General features: G+C 34.1%; 1 protein-coding gene across 1 annotated transcript; it reads left to right on the top strand.

Moving 5' to 3' along the window:
- Nucleotides 1-3,155: 3,155 nt before the first annotated feature.
- On the top strand, nucleotides 3,156-17,241 carry FLDH (NAD(P)-binding Rossmann-fold superfamily protein). Its single transcript, XM_086441025.1, has 5 exons — nucleotides 3,156-3,480; nucleotides 3,568-3,699; nucleotides 10,086-10,250; nucleotides 13,972-14,277; nucleotides 16,807-17,241. Exons 1-5 carry the CDS (start codon nucleotides 3,211-3,213, stop codon nucleotides 16,945-16,947), a joined length of 1,014 nt encoding a protein of 337 aa, XP_086297151.1. The 5' UTR covers nucleotides 3,156-3,210; the 3' UTR covers nucleotides 16,948-17,241.
- Nucleotides 17,242-18,199: the final 958 nt, after the last annotated feature.

Below are 18,199 nucleotides of genomic sequence, written 5' to 3'. Positions count from 1 at the left end.
ATTGAAGGTCATAAATTCTTTTTTCTTAGTGAAATCAAATAGAAAACAAATTTATCTTCTCATATCATTACAAATTTATTTTCTTTCATAATGTTTGCAGTGACAAGCCCAACATTGACATATAAGAAAAAAAAGGCAATAATTTGGTAGAGATCTTAATTTTCAAAGTTGAGGTGGGATAAGTTTCCTAGAGTTTGGCATCAACGTGGAGTGGTTAACTGAAAAAGAGTCATCAATGAAAATAATATTTTTAATTTAATTAATATTTAATAATTAAATAATTAATTATAAAATAAAATCGAAGAAAAATCAATTTGCTTTTTAAGCATGTAGAGGATAGAAGATTATTTAAAAATATTTAAAAGCATTTCTTTTTGAGTTAGGATCCAGAATAATATCCTATTCCTATACATGACACGTTTTTGTTGGAGTTTAAAACACCTAGGGCTCTTAACCAAGCTGTGCACGCAGCTTGATGTTTTTGATCTTCAATAAAATGTGCTACGTAGATACCTAACATTGTTATAGGAACGAGACACCATTTTGGATTACGACTCTTCCTTTCTTGATGGTTATTCAAAAGCATTTTTAGTAAAGATAATGCTTAAGTAACATTAAAATTTACATCATGGGAGACATTTCTTACATGGATGTGTGTTAGAACCATAGATGATTTCATCGAAATCTCACTCGTATTTCGATGAAAAACATTTATGATTCTGATCTTTGTTAGCAATTTGGAATACAACAAAAATTCGAGTTATATTCAATTTTGGATTGCAAAAATCCAATTTAAAATTCAGCTAAAATTCAATAAATGAAAAATATAAGGGATATGCTTCGTACGTGTATTATCTGTTTCATTTCAAAAATTCGAAAATAAAAAATTCGGTTATATAATAATGATGTTAATAGTGATGATGATGATAATAATGATGGTGGTGATAACGAGGACATTGAGGTTATTGTTCCATTGATTTTTAAAAGAAGACTAAAGTCAATAGACAAATCATCAATTTGAAAAATTAAGGTGTAATTTCAAATAAATATAGAGGGTCAAGTTATTTTGTTTAAAAGATAAAATGGACATTTATCACATAAAAATGTGGATTCCTCTAAAATTTTGAAGCATGATAGCTTGAAAGTTGACTTGTGTTACACGTCATAACTTACAAGTTTACACTTTGCAATATACCATAGGTTATAGTAACATTTTTTTTTTCCACTATAAGTTTTATAAAAATTCGTAAAAGTCGTAAAAACTACATTTTATTCTTTTCAAACTTAAAATCCTTGAATTATTCAGAATAATTTAATAATTTAGAAAATAATACTTTCATTGAAAAAACCAAAAATTTTGTGAAATTTTCAAGGATTAAATGGAAGATTGTTAATAAGGGTTCTAACATAGATCCACGTTAGAAATGTTCCCCATGATGTTCATTTCAATGGTACACCAGCACAACTCTTTTTAGTAATCATCTTGTGAAAATGGTTTTAAATTAGTAATTTTTTTTTTAAATAATTATTTTAATCAAAATCTACAAACTCTCATTGACTTAGTCAAGTTTTACTCTCATTAACTCGGCCAAGTTTCAATGATTTGGCCTAGATTTTCGAATTACCGTGCGAGACATCTCATTTATCTTGCAAGATTATCATCTCATTTATCTTGCAAGATTATTTGAATGTTGAGACACATGGCATATCTTTATTCTTGCTAAACGAGACCGAGATGACTCGAGCGAGATTTAAAACCATGCTTAAGTCATTTCCTCTTCTCTCCCTGTTTCTTGTAAGATATGCAATGGTTCTCATCCTCATTACTAATAAAACTGAAAAAGTATGCTTGGTTAGATTTCATTCCAGTAGCACCGCTAAATCGAAGACCATTCCATGGTCCACTTCGATAGTACTTCATCGAGCCCTTCCTCATAACTGCATCAAAATATTCTATAAGTTCAAGCCCATAAGTAAGGTCTCCACAAGAAGGGTTGTCGAAATTCTTCCACGACGATAAATACCGATTTATCCCAGTTTTTAAATTCCATCCAAGTTGCATATCAGGTAACAAAGTATTTGAAGGATAATTGAAGCTTTCTCATAGATAGATTTCTGAAAAGTTTCTTTCTTGTCTGTCAAGACAAGATTTCCAAATTCTAAGAGCTCTACAACTGGATTATCCACTGGTTTCAATGAATTCGATGATCATATAATGCTTCCAATTTGATTGACAAGAACAAGATTGGCCTTTAAGCCTATTTTTAGAACTCCTAACGAATCTTTAAGTGGGGAGTCTTTTATTAGCAACCCAAACTACTGTTTGAATTGGGATTCTCTTGTACCAAATTCCTACATAACGGTTTTTTGAATTAGAGGGGCTGAAGAAACCAAGTTCAAAGGTTCCATATGGAGAAACTAACCTCTGCCCATCACTGATAGATTATGATGTTGGCAGCACTTGAGGTATCTTGAGAGAAAAAACAGAGAAAATTAAAGAATAACATAAGAAAATAAAGGCCACCCATTGATGGTTCTTTAGCTCAAATGCTTCTCAAATGTCATAAATAGTAAAGTAGAGATCTCTCTCTCTCTCTCTCTCTGCATCCTTTCATATCTTCCTTCAGATTTTAAACGCCTATCTTCATTGATCCGATTGGGCAAACCCACTTGTCCCTGCCCCTGCCTGAAATCGCGAGATCGAGAAAATGAAAAAAAAAAAAAAAATAGAGAGAGAGAAAGAAGAGAATTAAATCCAACATCAACTTCTGCTGATCGTGCACAATAAAAAAGAATCATTGCATACCTCACAAGAAATAGGAAAAGAAGAGGAAAAGGCGTTAATTTTTATTTTTTTTTAATAATAAAAAATGATGTGACAGCTGACTCATTAAGTAAGTGAGGTAAATACTAAGCCACGTCAGAAGTGTGAGAATCACCGTACAAGATTTGTATCACCCCAGCATTACTCAAGTAGAGATCTTAAATAAAATCAAAATCTCGTCATTTATGAGCAGTCAGCCACGTTGACATTTTGCCAAGGGGGAATCCTGATATTGAATATGACGGGGTATCTCTAATTTCTCTCATTTATTAGGGAGGCATTCCTAATTTCCCCATAAAATTTAAACAGATTTAAACGGCGATCCACGGTCAAACCTTGGAAAATACGAGAGAGAGAGAGAGAGAGCATTATTAGGGAGTGGAGAAATGAAGGTATTGGTGACCGGTGCTTCCGGTTACTTAGGAGGTAAACTGTGCCTAGCCCTATTGAAGAAAGGTTACACCGTACGTGCGTTCGTACGGCGTACCAGCAACCTAGACGACCTCTCTTCGATTACCAATGGAGTTCTTGAGCTCGCCTATGGCGATGTTAACGACTATCAGTCCCTGCTCGTTGCCTGCACTGACTGCCAAATCATCTTCCACGTGGCAGACCTTGTTGAACCCTGGCTTCCAGATCCTTCTAGATTCTTCACCGTAAGTCCCCCAAACCCTAAAACCCTAAATCCTTCGAATCTAAAAAAATAAAATAAAATAAAATTACAATTTGTTCTGTTAGTGCAGGTAAACGTAGAAGGTCTTAGAAACGTATTGGAAGTATTTAGAGAGACGAAGACAGTAGAGAAGATTATCTACACATCTTCCTTCTTTGCCCTTGGCTGCACCGACGGTGGAGCCATCGCAGATGAGACCCAAGTAATAATTTTTTTTTTTTTTTGGGGGTAAATTACACTTTGAACCCCTATATTTGGCATAATTCCTCTTTGGCCCCCTAACATTTACACTTACCCTGCCCTTTTCACAAACGGTGTTAAGTTTAGATTTTATTTTACTATTTTACCCTCTCATTTTTATCTTTTTATTAAAAAAAATAATTTTTAACTATAAAAATGTACCCGTCATTCACATTCACGAGTAAACCCATTTTTTTACAAGGATACTTTTGTTTAAAAAATAATTTAACACTTTAAAATGTGTAAAATAGTCTTTATAAAATGCAAAATATAATTTTTAACAGTTTGGCTAACGGAATGGAGATAAGTGTACCCCATAGATAACTATCTATAGAGGAGGAAAGTGCGATTGTCGAAACTTTAGGGGATCACATGGAATTATGCCAGACTATAGGGGGTGAAAGTGTAATTTACCGTTATTATTATTATTATTATTATTTTTTTGGTCTTTTACTATGCAGACCCCAAATCAAAGTGTTATTTACATATTTGATCCTTCAAGTTGAAATAATTCCAATTTGGTTACAAATTCTTCCTCCACAAGTCATTTAAATTTTAATGACCAGATTACCCCTCCTTACATCAACAATTGTGTGCAAATTGCAAAAGGATAATATATTTTTCAAAATGACTTATTTTAAAGGATTTTATTAATTTCGCCCATTAAGGGCACACGTTAAAGTGCATTAAATCCATTTTGGATATAAGTATTTGAGAGTATTTTAGGGTATAAAAATCAATTTCCAAGGTGTAGTTAATGCACTTTAACGTGTTAACGAAACCCTAGTTTAAAATATAAAGATATAGAAATAATAGAATCTTTATGGTGAAAAGACATGTGTGATACATTTGGAGAATTTTATTATCCTAAATATATACCAATGAGTAAGGGTATTTTTGTCTTTTTAAAATATTTAATATTTTAATAGTGTTGGTTTTTTTGTCCAACCTTGTTGATAGTAGGGAGCAACTAGTTGTAGATCAAAAGTTGCCAATAACACCCCAATCTTATAAGAATACTAATTTTCATACTTATTTTCGAATGGGGTGCGTTATTTGCACCAACCCTATTTGTTCGTCACTCTCACCCACTTACTGAAAGGATAATTATAGTTTTAATTATACACCCACCATTCCATCTGAATCTCATTTGGTCTCCTCCTTCTATTCCTTCTTCTTCTTCTCTCTTATTTTCTAACATTCACCTTGTTATTAGGTAGATTCCCGATAATCTATTTTCACAAAATAATCAGCAAGAAACGATTCAAAATAAGTAAAATCAGAACTGGTTAGAAATCCAAACCGAACAAATTAAAGGTTGATTGAGGCTTGTGTTGAACACAATGTCTTTAAGACAATTTTGTTCCCGCAATTTGGTGCCCCACGGATCTATGAACAATTGTCTCCCAGGATATAACGATCACACGCGCAGAAGCAGCACTTCAATTTTCACGTCTAGTAAACCGAACGTTAAGTTTGTACTCTCATGAACTACACAAGGTCAGACATTGCTTACTCGGTTAGCAAACTGAGTAGACATACAAGTAATCCAGGATCAGATTACTGGAAGACATTAGTCAAGATTTTAAGATATTTAAAATTGAGTCTAGACTATGGGTTGCAGTACACTAGGTATCCAGCAGTACTTGAAGGATATTGTGATGCTAATTGGACATCAGATTCTAAAGAATCAAAATCCACAAGTGGATATATATTCACACTTGGAGGTGCAGTTGTTTCTTGGAAATCTTCTAAGCAGATGTGTATAGCCTAATCCACCATGGAATTGGAATTAATAGCTTTAGATAAAGCAGGAGAAGAAGCTGAGTGGCTTCGGCATTTTTTAGAGGATATTTCATTATGGCTAAAACTCGTGCCTGCTATCTGTGTACATTGTGATAATCAAGCATCGATAGTAAGGGCACAAAATAATATGTATAATGGTAAGTTCGACATATTCGTCGTAAACACAATATTGTTAAGTCGTTTCTCTCAAATAGAGTTATTTCCATTGATTATATAAAGTTTAATGACAACCTTGTGGATCTGCTTACCAAATATTTAACAAGAGAGCTAATATACTGTCACATCGAGTGGATATTAAAGCCTACATAAAAGGGTCATCTCAATGGCAACCCAGCCTGGTTGACTGGGGATCTCAAGATCTAGGTTCAATGGGACAACTAGTTGTGTGTGACTCACCAGTGGCAGTGAGGAGATAAACCCCTACCCATTCCTATGATGTAACGGTGCTGCCTGTAACGGTTTTTAGGGTAAGCTTTGCTTTTAATGATGTTTATAACTTGATTCACAAGTGGGGTATAACAGGATACTCTTAATAGGAATCACTTATGTGAGTGTGAAGTTTGATCGCTTTCATAAGAATTTATAAAAGCTAAAATTCTCTATAACACTAATGAATCTAGGATTGTTCAGGGCCAAAATGAACACACCATGAAAATCGACTATACCAGGAAATGATCTATGTGAATTCTATTATCTTGATTTACACTTAAAGTTTGAATAGTTTAAGACATCATGTTCACTGTTTAGCTAGTAAATCCTATAGTTTTTACAATGGAAGGTTCAAAGCCCCAAGTTACCTATCCTGATGTAGTATCTTTCTTATTTGTACTCTTTTTGTTTTGTTTTATCGTCATTTAGTTGTCATCATTTTTTTTCATGTGAGGGATTATTGGAAAAATCTGCATATATCACACCCATGGGTTCAAGAAAGATTTAAATCAGCAAAAAGGCCCGACACACACACCCACATGAATTCAAATTATCGAAATTTGCACCCCTCTGCATGCGCATTGCGTGCACGCACACACATTAAGGATTTTTTAGACAAATGGTTTAAATCTTTCTTGAACCCATGGGCCCCTTGCACGTGCATGAGCTTACCCAAGTCTCTCTTTCGTATTCACTTAAATGATATGAGAAGTTCTATATAAGAACTAGACAAATTTTTTATTCCTATCCGATGTGGGACTAAAGAGTTTCCCTAACAAACTCGATTGTTCTATAAACCACATACTAACAAACCATGGCTAGTAGGAGTTGTTTGGAGTCGATTTCTCATTCACCCAAAAGGGATTTTTGACAACTTAACAAATGAAATTATTCTCTTCAAAGAGAAGAATAGGTTTTCAAGTGTTCCCGCTTCAAACAAAGTGCGGGTCCCACTTAACTCATAGCTAAAAGTGACCCACTTGGTCACAGAAATCTACAAAATTTTGCAGATTTTTCCAACACACCTCTCCCTCTTCTCTCATTCTTTTTCTTTTTTGCATTTAGGTAAGTTTCAACTAGGGTTTCAACAAGGATTTTGTGGTAGAAGAAGCAATACTCTTAGAGCTCTCAAAATAGATTAGAGATGATCGTGGAAACCTCAACTCCTAATCTTGGAGTTGTTAGAAAATCTCGATAGTAAAAAATACAAAAAATTGAATGAAGCATCATTCGGTAGATTAATACTAAATTCTCTATAGGGGTGTCAATGGATAGTCGAAAATTCAAATTCGAAAAATTGGATATTATTTGAAAATTTCAGATATTGGATTCGAATTTGGATAGTTTTATATATTTGAATCCTTATCGGACACGGATTCAGATATTAACATTTCGAATTCGATGACATCCGATTAAAAATAATATATAATATATAATATTTTATTTGATTTATTTATTATACAAATAAAATAATATAAATAGTATAATATTTACTAAGTTTTTTTTTTAATAATGAAAAATCAGTTGGATAAGGAAAAATTGTGTTTTTTTATATACAAATTATTCAAATTCTAATCGGATATTATTCGATATCCGATAGGATAATCGGATTCAAATTCGAATAGAGTTTTAGAACATCTGTCGGATTTGAATTCGAATTCAGATATCAAATAAAAATTTAGGATTTGGGTTCGGATATTACTGTATTTGAACTGATAAGCATCTGTTGATAGCCATAATTTTCCAACATAGATTTAGTAGGATTCTATCAAATTTACCTAAAAGGACTCGGTAGATTCCGATTGTGTCCCAATCAAATAGGTTCCTATGACCTTTTAGGTAGATTCAATAGAATCCTACTAAGTCTCAATGAATTTTCGTTTTCGGTGCCTTCCTATTGAACAAAAAGTTAGTTTTTTTTTTTTTTGTTTTAAATGGGTGTGGCAAGTAATTTCACTATTTATTAGAAAATGACTCTGAAGCATGTGAGACCAACAAAAAAGTGGGTGCAAATAGTCCTCCCATTTTCAATTTCATACCATTTTCACCTCTCTCTCTCTCTCTCTCTCTCTGTTTTTTTGTTAAATGATTGAGAGGAAGTTCTATCTATCTATATTATTGTCTTTTTTTGGAAGAAGAAGCTCTCTTTCTATATTTTTATTGAATGGCAAAGAAGATAAAATAATCTCTCTGTTTTATATTGAAGGAAAAATAAGTTGGTCTACAACTTTTTTCTTCTTCTTTGGAAATGCAATCATACCAATGGAATGCAAGGTGGATTTTTAAGTGATGGGGTTCAATTGATTCTAGGTGGTGTGCAACTAGCCTATCCCTATGATTATCCTAAAATAATTTATGATCAATATTTGTAAATGGGGGGTAATCTTGTCATTTAAAAATAAATGATCTTGTGAAGGGGGAGTTGTAACTAAGTTGAAAAAGCAAGGTCTGTGAGGTGTTGTTTCAACTTTAGGGAGTATGTAAATGGTACTTGGATTTGAGGTTTGCACAGTATCATACTCTAATCCTTTTATTTTTATTTTTATTTTTATTTTTTTATTCCATACTTCCCCTTACCTCAGTATATTCTTACATTTGTATACCTTTATGTTTTCAAACTAATGAGATGCCCCTTGACCTCAATATATTCTTATAGACTAACCTCGACGTCAACCTCTAGCCAAAATATCCTTGATTTTTCTCTTCAAATTCGTCATCTTTAAGATATTTAACCTCTATGGTGAATTCCTTTTAATCTATTTAAGCATTTTTGCTTGTCTCAATCCATTATTTTCAATGCTACCTAAACCCTCTATGTTTTGATGAACTATTGAAGGTACCCCTGTATTTTCAAATTGATGACATGCCCCCTTGAACTAAGTCTTTTTTGATATATTGATAGGAAATGACATCAATGCCCTCATCTCCAACCTCTAGCTAAAATCCCTTGATTTTTCTTCTCAAAACTAATTATCTTCAACCTCTTGTAAAAATTTATATCTTCGTCTTCAACCTTAAGATTCTATCCACCTCAACCTTCAAACCTCAAGGCAACACAAGATTTTTATGGAGTAGAAAATGATGGAATTTTGAGTAGAAAATCTAGGATTTTCTATTGATGGTTAAAGTGAGATAGAAAACAATGGATTGAAGATAAGGTTAAATAAATTGAACTTAATTTACCATAGAAGTGGATACTTAGGATTTTCTACTAAAGGTTAAGGGTAGGCTGAAAATGATAGATTGAAGATAACACTAATTAGATTAAATATATCTATCTATCTATATATATATAGATGGAAGTGCTTGAAGATGACTAATTTTTTGGAAGAAAAATCTAGGGTTTTTGGCTATAAATTGATGATATAGCATTTGGGTCATTTTCTAGTATTCCATTAGAGAAAACTGAGGTCAAGGGGCCGTGTCATGAGTTTGAAAATGCAGGAGTGTATCTCTAACATTCACTGGACTGGTATGCCTAAAGCACCCAAAACTTGAACCGGGGGGGGGGGGGGCTGTTGCCCCTCCCTCCCACTTGGACACATCGAACGAGTCAACCCTCCCTCCCACCTGGACACATCGAACGAGTCAATTTGATGGACAATTCACGTTAACTATCTTGTACAGTTGCCCCCGAGACCAGGATTGACTTGTTCTTGTCATCGTTGTTTGGTTGAGTTTTTAAACCATGATTGGCAAATATGAACTTAGATTTTAAAATAAATTTTTATTTATCATACAATTGGTTAATGGATGTTGCAATCGCAAAACCTCATTTTATATTAATTAAAAAGTTTAAATTCTTAAAAAGGAAATTATGCATACACAAAAAAAAAAAACATTGAAACTGATACAAACCAATTGACTTAGTCTAAGCCCAATGAGATGCTCCCTAGTCCGAGTTAACCATACCAATCTCTGACTTAGTCCCAAGGCTTCGTACATAATTAGCATCCACATTTGTCGGGCTTGGATCTCAAGGTGACATGTGTCACTCCCATACAATTTCAGAGAATATCTCCAACAAAAATCTTGTTTTAGGTTGACAAACCCACCAATTGGAGATAATTTATGTCTGATTTATAATGTTTGTTGGTTAATTGGTGATGTCAGATTCATCAAGAGAGTTTCTTTTGCACTGAATATGAGAGATCCAAAGCAATTGCAGATAAGATTGCGCTTCAAGCTGCATCTGATGGGTTGCCAATTACTATGCTTTATCCTGGAGTAATTTATGGCCCAGGGAAGGTCACTGCTGGAAATGTGGTTGCCCGGATGGTTAGTTTTCTTTATTTTTATATATCTATATCTATATATATAGGGTCAGGTTCAAGGGCCATATGAGAAATCATATGAGAAAACTTTCGACGGTAAATAAAATTTTAAAATATGGGTTAGAAATTTTGGATTGAGCTGATTTTTTATGAGGATGATCTCTATGATGGGAAGATCATCCAAAAAAAAAAATCAGCCCAATCTGAAACTTCTAACCCCATTAAAAGTGATTTAGAATGTGGACTGTCGATTTTTTACCAATTTTTATCACTAATTTGTAAATCACTTTTGATGGATTTAGAAGTTTCTGATTGAGCTGATTTTTTGTGAGGATGATCTTCTCATCATAGTGACCATCCTTGCAAAAAATCAGCTCAATCCAAAACCTCTAACCCTTATTTTGAGAAACGAAAGTTTTCTCATATGTTTTCTCATATGACCCTTGAACCTGACCCATATATATGGGTCAGGTTCAAACGACAACCATTTCAACACACATATAGACAACGCGTTTTGTCTTATATGGGCAAAAATGTTTGGAATGGGCTGATTTTTTGTGAGGATGATCTCTGTGGTGAGGAGATCATCCTTGCCAAAAATCAGCTCATTATGAAACTTTTAGACCGTCCAATTTTTGTTGAAAAATTATAGGCCGTCCAATTTTTGTAAATCAATTTTGATGGGGTTACAAGTTTTGGAATGGGATGATTTTTTGCCAGGATGATCCCCTCATCACAGAGATCATCCTCACAAAAAATCAGCCCATTCCAAACATTTTTGCCCATATAAGACAAACACGTTGTCTATATGTGTGTCGCAATGTGTGTTGCAGGAACCCGACCCTATATATATATATATATATTTTTTTTTTTTTTCTGTTATAGAAATTCTAACCGTGATTTAGAATTAGTGAAAAATAGCTAAAATAGTGAAATACTGGATTAATGGAGATTGTAATGATCACACTCAAGACCCTTTATGGTATATGTTATAGTATTTTACCGAGCAGACCTCCAACCCAAGTACTGTTTACATTTTCTCCCCTGAAGTTAAGAAGCTCTCTACAAACCTTACTTTTCCAACTTTGTTACGAACTGACGAGGGTGTATTGGTTTTTTATACAATAAATGCTTGTTTACATAATGAATGCTATGAGCATTTAAGTATTTTGAATTAAATTTCTTTTTTGTAGTAAATGCTTTGGCAATCAATGCCAACATAATTAATGCATTTATTAATTGCATAATAAATGTATTTATTGTGTAAAAGACTAACATGTCCTTGTCATTTTCACTAAAAGGCAAAACAAGGAGGGGTATTATTGGACAAAAAAAGTGTTGGACAATGCTAACGTCCCCATGAGGTCTTGGACATTAGCATCCCTTACACACACACACACACACATAAATAACATAGATAAATGTATCAAGTTAGTCATGCAAATCAAATAAGATTTGAAATTTTGTCAAGTTAGTCAGGTTAGCCCGACTCATTACAATAGGTGGAATTTACTTTGTTGTATATAAACCATAAAAAAATGGTTATAATGGCTTATGGTTTTGTTTTTGTAAATTAAAAAAGCATTCAACACCGTAACATTTTATCATATCGAAAACCTAAAAATCGTAGTAGGTTTCCATTTTTAATCTTTATTTTTACCATTAAAAGATTATGATATTTCTGAACATTAAATTTTTGAAAAAAGTATATTTCTTAAATAATGTACGATTTACTTGTGTTGGATGGTATGTGTATGACACCATAGAAAGCTATAATTGTCCTTTGTAACGTATGCTCAATGGGTGCAAAATGAGGGGTGATCCTGCCATTTATCTTTTTTAATTTTGTAGTTGGAAAACTTGTAACAAAGAGAAAGTAAGGCTTTGATAGAGTTTCTTCAACTTTAGGGGAGAACATGTATATAACACTTGGGCTTGCAATCTAGTAGAAGACTTTATGTTTTGTAATTGCTTATTTTACTGTTTGTAATTGACTTTATATTGTAAAAATTTGTATCAAGTTATTTTATTTTGAAATTTCAAACGGGAAAGAAATGAGAAAAAATCGAGAGAAACCACCTTGCTACAATTTTGTGAGGGACAAACGTCCTTTCAACTACAGTTTCGTTAGAGACAAATGTCCCATCGAGCTATAGTTTTTGTGGGGGCCCACTTTATTGTCTTTCCTCTTCACCACTCCAATTTTACTATATTTCCTCTTTTACCCCTTTAACACATTTGATTGTTTTTCATCTTTTACCCCCTTAAACACAAAAATATTTAATAAAACCCCTCCAACTTTATTTTTTCCTCTTTTACCCCATTAATCCCAAAGAAGACGCTTGTGTCGTAGGCACAAGCAAACTCTATTATATATATCAAAAATTAAAAAAAAAAATCTATTCATCATGTAAAATATAATACATTAGGCATTTATTTTAAATATAATATATTTTTGAGCGAAATTTTTATTATTGAATATCTATGTATGATAGCATGTTCCCACACATAATTATACATTTTATGATGATAAAAGAAGTCTAACCATCAATGTATCTTTTGAGAAAAATAACAAGCTATTGAAAAAAACATTATAGCATCAAACATCATCATCAAATCCTACAATAATCAATGAACCAAAGTACAAACAACCATAAGGCCATATAAATTAACCATAGACCTGCCAAAACTGGGTTAGTTTTGTTTTTAATTTATTTTGTTTAAAACATAAAAAATGTGTTTAAAATGTAAAAAAACACGTTTAGAACGTAACAGTCATGTTTAAACCATTAAAACGCATTTCTTTCCAAAAATGTCTTTGAGTTTTTTATATTTTATTGTAATGATCTTTAGAGGTATGAAACTTGTTTTAAATGAGACATTTTTATACATATATATAAACGGAGTTTTTTGTTACTATGTATGTATATAGGGTTGGGTTCCGGTCACTCATGTAAAAAACATATGATCCCAACTGTTTAAATGCAAAATCCAATGGTTGGGATTTATGCATATCCCAATAACACTTATCTCGAGGATAAATCCCAACCATTGGATTTTGTGTTTATATGGTTGGGAACTTGGGATCATGTGTTTTTTACCTGAGTCATTAGAACATGACTCATATATATATATATATATAGTGGTTTTGATTTTAAATTAGTATTATTTGAGTTTAAGTTTCCAACTTGATTTCAAATTTCAAATACAAATGTTTTCTTTTTTTGCCAGTATCTTAGTTTGACTTCTTTATACCTATACAGAACTCTCTTAAACCTTGGTTCTGATAATAGATTTGCAAATTGGGTTGTGAAATACTGGACATTATGTTATGGGATACTGTCATCTCAATGCAACTCTTGCATGGTGATCAAAACGAGTAGAAAAACCACTGATAAAAGAACTAAATTACTCGGTGTTTTTTTTCTTCCCTCTGTTGCTATTGCCTTTTCAACAGACTTGAGTGGGGGATAAATATTGAAATGTAGTTATGACAGTAATGATGCCCATCTTTCTGTGTTTCTTGTCACATTTAGAACAAATTTCAATGGGGGACAAATAATGAGAGATTCTATGGCCACAGCAACTTTTGCTAACGCCACCCCAATTCATATGTAAATCACCAAAGAATTAGCACTCATTTGGGGTGGTGTGAGCAAAAGCTGGTGTGGCAGTAGAAGCTCTCTAAATAATCGAATGTAATTAATATTATTTTTTTCCGTCAGTTGATCGAACGCTTCAATGGGCGGTTACCTGGTTATATTGGTTACGGAAATGATAGATATTCATTCAGCCATGTTGAGGATGTTGTAGATGGACATATAGCAGCAATGACCAAAGGTCGAGCTGGAGAAAGATACCTACTTACAGGTGAAAATGCCTCCTTCAAGCATGTTTTTGATCTTGCCGCTGTTATCACCGGAACAAAAAGGCCTTGGTTTCACATCCCTTTATGGATGGTGGAGGCTTATGGATGGGTGTCAGTCTTCTTCTCTCGAATTACAGGAAGGCTTCCTCTTATCAGTCCTCCGGTATGCTTTTTCATCCTACTATTGAATATTTTTTTTGAGAGATGCTATTGGCATCCCAAGTTTTACTCACTACACCCCCCAATTTCTTAAATTATTTATCACACCCTAATTAAAGATTAGGGCATACCATTCGAACATTACAAAAGTTTGGTTCAAGTTATCACCTCAACATTACAAAGCATTATAACACATTCAAACAACTTCTGCAGGTCTTAGCTATTAGGATTAGGCTTGTGTAAAATCCTAAATCTAGCAAATAGAAATCAACAAAAAAAACAAAAAAAAGAGAGTTTCTATTAGCACCCCAACTTTTACTTACTCTCAGCCTTTTTTTTAATTTTAATTGGGGTGTAACAAGCAATAATTAGGGTGTCAATAACAGATTTTTGTTTTCTTCGTCTTGTAATGGTTGAATCAATAGTCTTAGTATTTTAGGAAGTACCGAAGTAATCACTATCTATTGTTAGTATCATAAGAAGTAATCACCAAAAAATTCCAATGTTTGAGATCTCTAGCTCTTCACATTGTTGTTGGCTTGTAACAATAAAAGGACATTGTAATGCATTTTAACGTCAGGATCTGTGAGATGTGGTCTCCAATAAGAGATCGGTCTTCTTCAATGATTCTTCCCTTCTTATCCATCCATCTGGCTAATGTCGCCCAAACACTGGTGTAGTGCCTGCGGAAGACTCTCCAAGTTAGTTACTCGAACACAAAAAAAGTTGCAGAGCAGATTTCTAGATGTCAATTTGCTCAAGGATTCAATCTCCTTCTGATGGGGATCTCCCTTTTTATAGAGACAGAGGTGGTTATGGATTTAGTGGACCATTATACTTCCATCTGTAACGGCACTCCCAACATCCCCACTACTTTGCAATTGTACGAAATGTATTTGTTATTCATGTCGAGCATCATCAAACGTGATAGGGTGTGAGCTGCCTTTATTAGTGTATTTGGAGAAACCAAACTGCCTGTTTCATAGGGCTCCAATCTGGCCTAGCTACTAATCCCTATTAACCAACCAACAACTCCAAAAGACAGATCTGTTTTAGAGGGGGAGAGCTATGAATATAAGAGAGTCACGGGGCTTAACTGGGGTATGAGTATGACACACTTGAGAGTGGAGGAAAGTTTACACTCAACATTCCCCCTCACCCATAAGGGTGGAAAGAATCGAATCCGTGACCTATATGAACCTAGTGCTCTGATACTAATACCATGTTAAGCGACCAAATACGAAAGCCAATCTGTTGGAGAGGGGGAGAACTATGAATATAAGAGGGTCATGGGGCTTAACTGGGGTATGATCTACCCAAGAGTGGAGCAAAAGATACACTCAACACTTAGTGGCCCAAATGTCCTTTGGATCAAGAAAGATTTTCAAGAACGATCATAAAATGGGGGTTGCAGTTTTCTAGTATGGACTAGGCTCTTGATATATATGGTTTTTTTATTATTTGGTCTTCAAAGTTGTTGCTATCACCTTCTCCTTGCTAATTTTTGTATCCGGCAAATTTCCCGTCTACTTCGCTAACACTGTAATATCAGTCACGGCTTATAGGTGATGAGCACATGACCTATTATTAGAGTCGATAACCAAGATACTTGGTCCATAGTGTCTAATGTTGCCAGCACTCCTAATATTCATTGGTCTAACCTCTGTATCAAACTCTTAGATAGTCTGGTTCAGTCCCTTCCCATGAGTTATTTTAGATTGTTGACGCATGTTTCGAAAGAATCCGGGACAAAAGATTGGCTATTTTTCCAGTTTTAGTTCAGTGTGCCTCCCTTGTAAATCACGACATGTAGAGGTGTTTGCGCTATTTATGTTTGGCTATTGTGACTTCCATGACTCTTATAGTGATAACCCTGGTTTGGTTGTATGTGGTGCTTTTGACGCACCCTTGTACTGCTCACTAGTCACCACAAGGTGAGTTCCATGTTAATAAAGCTGGATGGAGGGCAGCACACTTTTGTGTGTTTGTGTTGGTGGGACATAAGGGGTCTAGTTGGAATAGTAGATATGGTTTTTGTAGTGTTGCAAGACAAACACTTCCGGACTTGGCCTGATAAGTTATTATTATTTTCTTTTCGAGTAGTTTCTTGTAGGGCTGTCAGTGGATCCTATATGAGATGTATTGTTCTTGACTGGATCCAGAAATCAATATTCTTGAATCGATTCTAATCCAACCCAATTCAATTTAATAAAAGTACAGATAAAATATAGCATACACCATTTACTTAAATAAAATATTAAATATAATGTACATAATTTAATACATTTAAAAAATATCACCGGATTGGAGCTCTACCAGATCAAAAGATGGTTTATCCAAATTGATCAGATAAATTATCGGATCAGTTCCTTATCGAAACCCAAATCGTTGATCCGGATCCGTGGTTATCCTACCGGAACAGATTGGATTTCGGGTCTGATCTGATCCATTGATAGCCCTAGTTTCTTGTAATGTTACTAACCGTAAAATTTGGGATCCACTTCTGACTTGTTTAATATGTAATGGATGGCAGACTGTGTATGTTCTGAGACATCAATGGTCATATTCTTGTGAGAAGGCCAAGGTGGAATTGGGGTATAACCCTAGAAGCTTGAAGGAAGGTCTAGAGGAGATGCTATCATGGTTGAAGAGCTTAGGTTTGATAAAATACTGAAGAAAGATTTTAGAGAGTTTGGAAAGAAAGAAATCAGTTACCTTTTGAAGGCTATTCGACCTCGAAGGAAAATAAAATGTTATCCATCTTAGGTTGGCTCTTTTGGTGTAAAGCTTTTAATGAGTTTAGGGGCATCTTCGTCGAAGAAATTGTAGGGAGATGGGATAGGGTTTGCAACATCTCAGTGTTGTAATGGGCTCTTGCTTTTCTTTTTCTTTTGTGGCCCTTGTACTTTCGAGTGGGTCTTCTCGACCACGCCTTTGCTTCTTAATAAAATCTTTTATTTATTGAAAACGATTAACTTGTTGATAATGAGTTAGTTTTGCCCTAGTATTTGTTGCTTTTTATTTTGAAATTCCCTACTAAATCTTGTCTCTTTGTATGTATCAAACCTTGGGTTTGCATTGATTCTCTGACAGGGAGAGAGACATGTACACTACTCACTGCATCATTAACGAAGAGAGCTTCTATTGCCATACCAACTTTTGCTAATGCCACCCCAAGATGTGTGTTAATTCTTTGGTAATTTACATATGAATTGGGGTGGTGTTAGCAAAAGTTGACGTGACAATAGAATCTCTCTTTAATTAAACCCAATGATTTTTTAATCCAGGGCTACAAACTATGAATAAATTCAATTAAAGAAATGTTCTGCAATTGGCATGCAGGAACCACTGTACCAAAATTGAAGTTGCCACTTAGCTGAGTGGTGAGGGTTTGAGAGTTGATCCCATGACCTAGGTTCACAAAATTCGATGAATTTTTTTAAATGTTAGGGAAAAAAAAATCAGCAAATAGAGGTAATTCTTCAATTTAATCATTGAATCATTGGATTAATAATATATATAGAGAACTACGAATTTAAGAGGGTCACGGGGTTTAACTAGGGTATGATACACCAGAGAAAGGAGAAAAAAATATACTCAACACTCTCCTTCACTCATAAGGGTGGAAAGAATCGAACTCGTAATTTATACAAACTTAGTGCTCTGATACCTTGTTAACCAACCAACTACTCCAGAAAACAGATCTGTTGGAGAGAGGGTGAACTATTAACATAAGAGGGTCACGAGGCTTAACTGGGGTTTGACACACCTCGGAGTGGAGGAAAATATACACTCTTTAACACTTTCCTGTTCTAATTGAACTGACTTCTTACTGAACAGTTTCCAAATAACGAACTTGATTACTCAGGTTTCAACGTGAATCTTTAAATATAATTACTCTTTCATCGAAGTATCCCAAACTATAA

Source organism: Akebia trifoliata, chromosome 4 (genome assembly GCF_017979445.1).
Source record: "Akebia trifoliata isolate Shusen 1 chromosome 4, ASM1797944v1, whole genome shotgun sequence".
NCBI lineage: Eukaryota > Viridiplantae > Streptophyta > Magnoliopsida > Ranunculales > Lardizabalaceae > Akebia > Akebia trifoliata.
This window is presented reverse-complemented; position numbering and strand designations above follow the sequence as displayed.

Coding starts and splice junctions, on each gene's coding strand:
- FLDH (XM_086441025.1), top strand. CDS start 3,211: ATGAAGGTATTGGTGACCGGTGCTTCCGGTTACTTAGGAGGTAAACTG. Junction 3,481..3,567: donor ATCCTTCTAGATTCTTCACC/GTAAGTCCCCCA, acceptor CTGTTAGTGCAG/GTAAACGTAGAAGGTCTTAG. Junction 10,251..13,971: donor GAAATGTGGTTGCCCGGATG/GTTAGTTTTCTT, acceptor TTTTTCCGTCAG/TTGATCGAACGCTTCAATGG.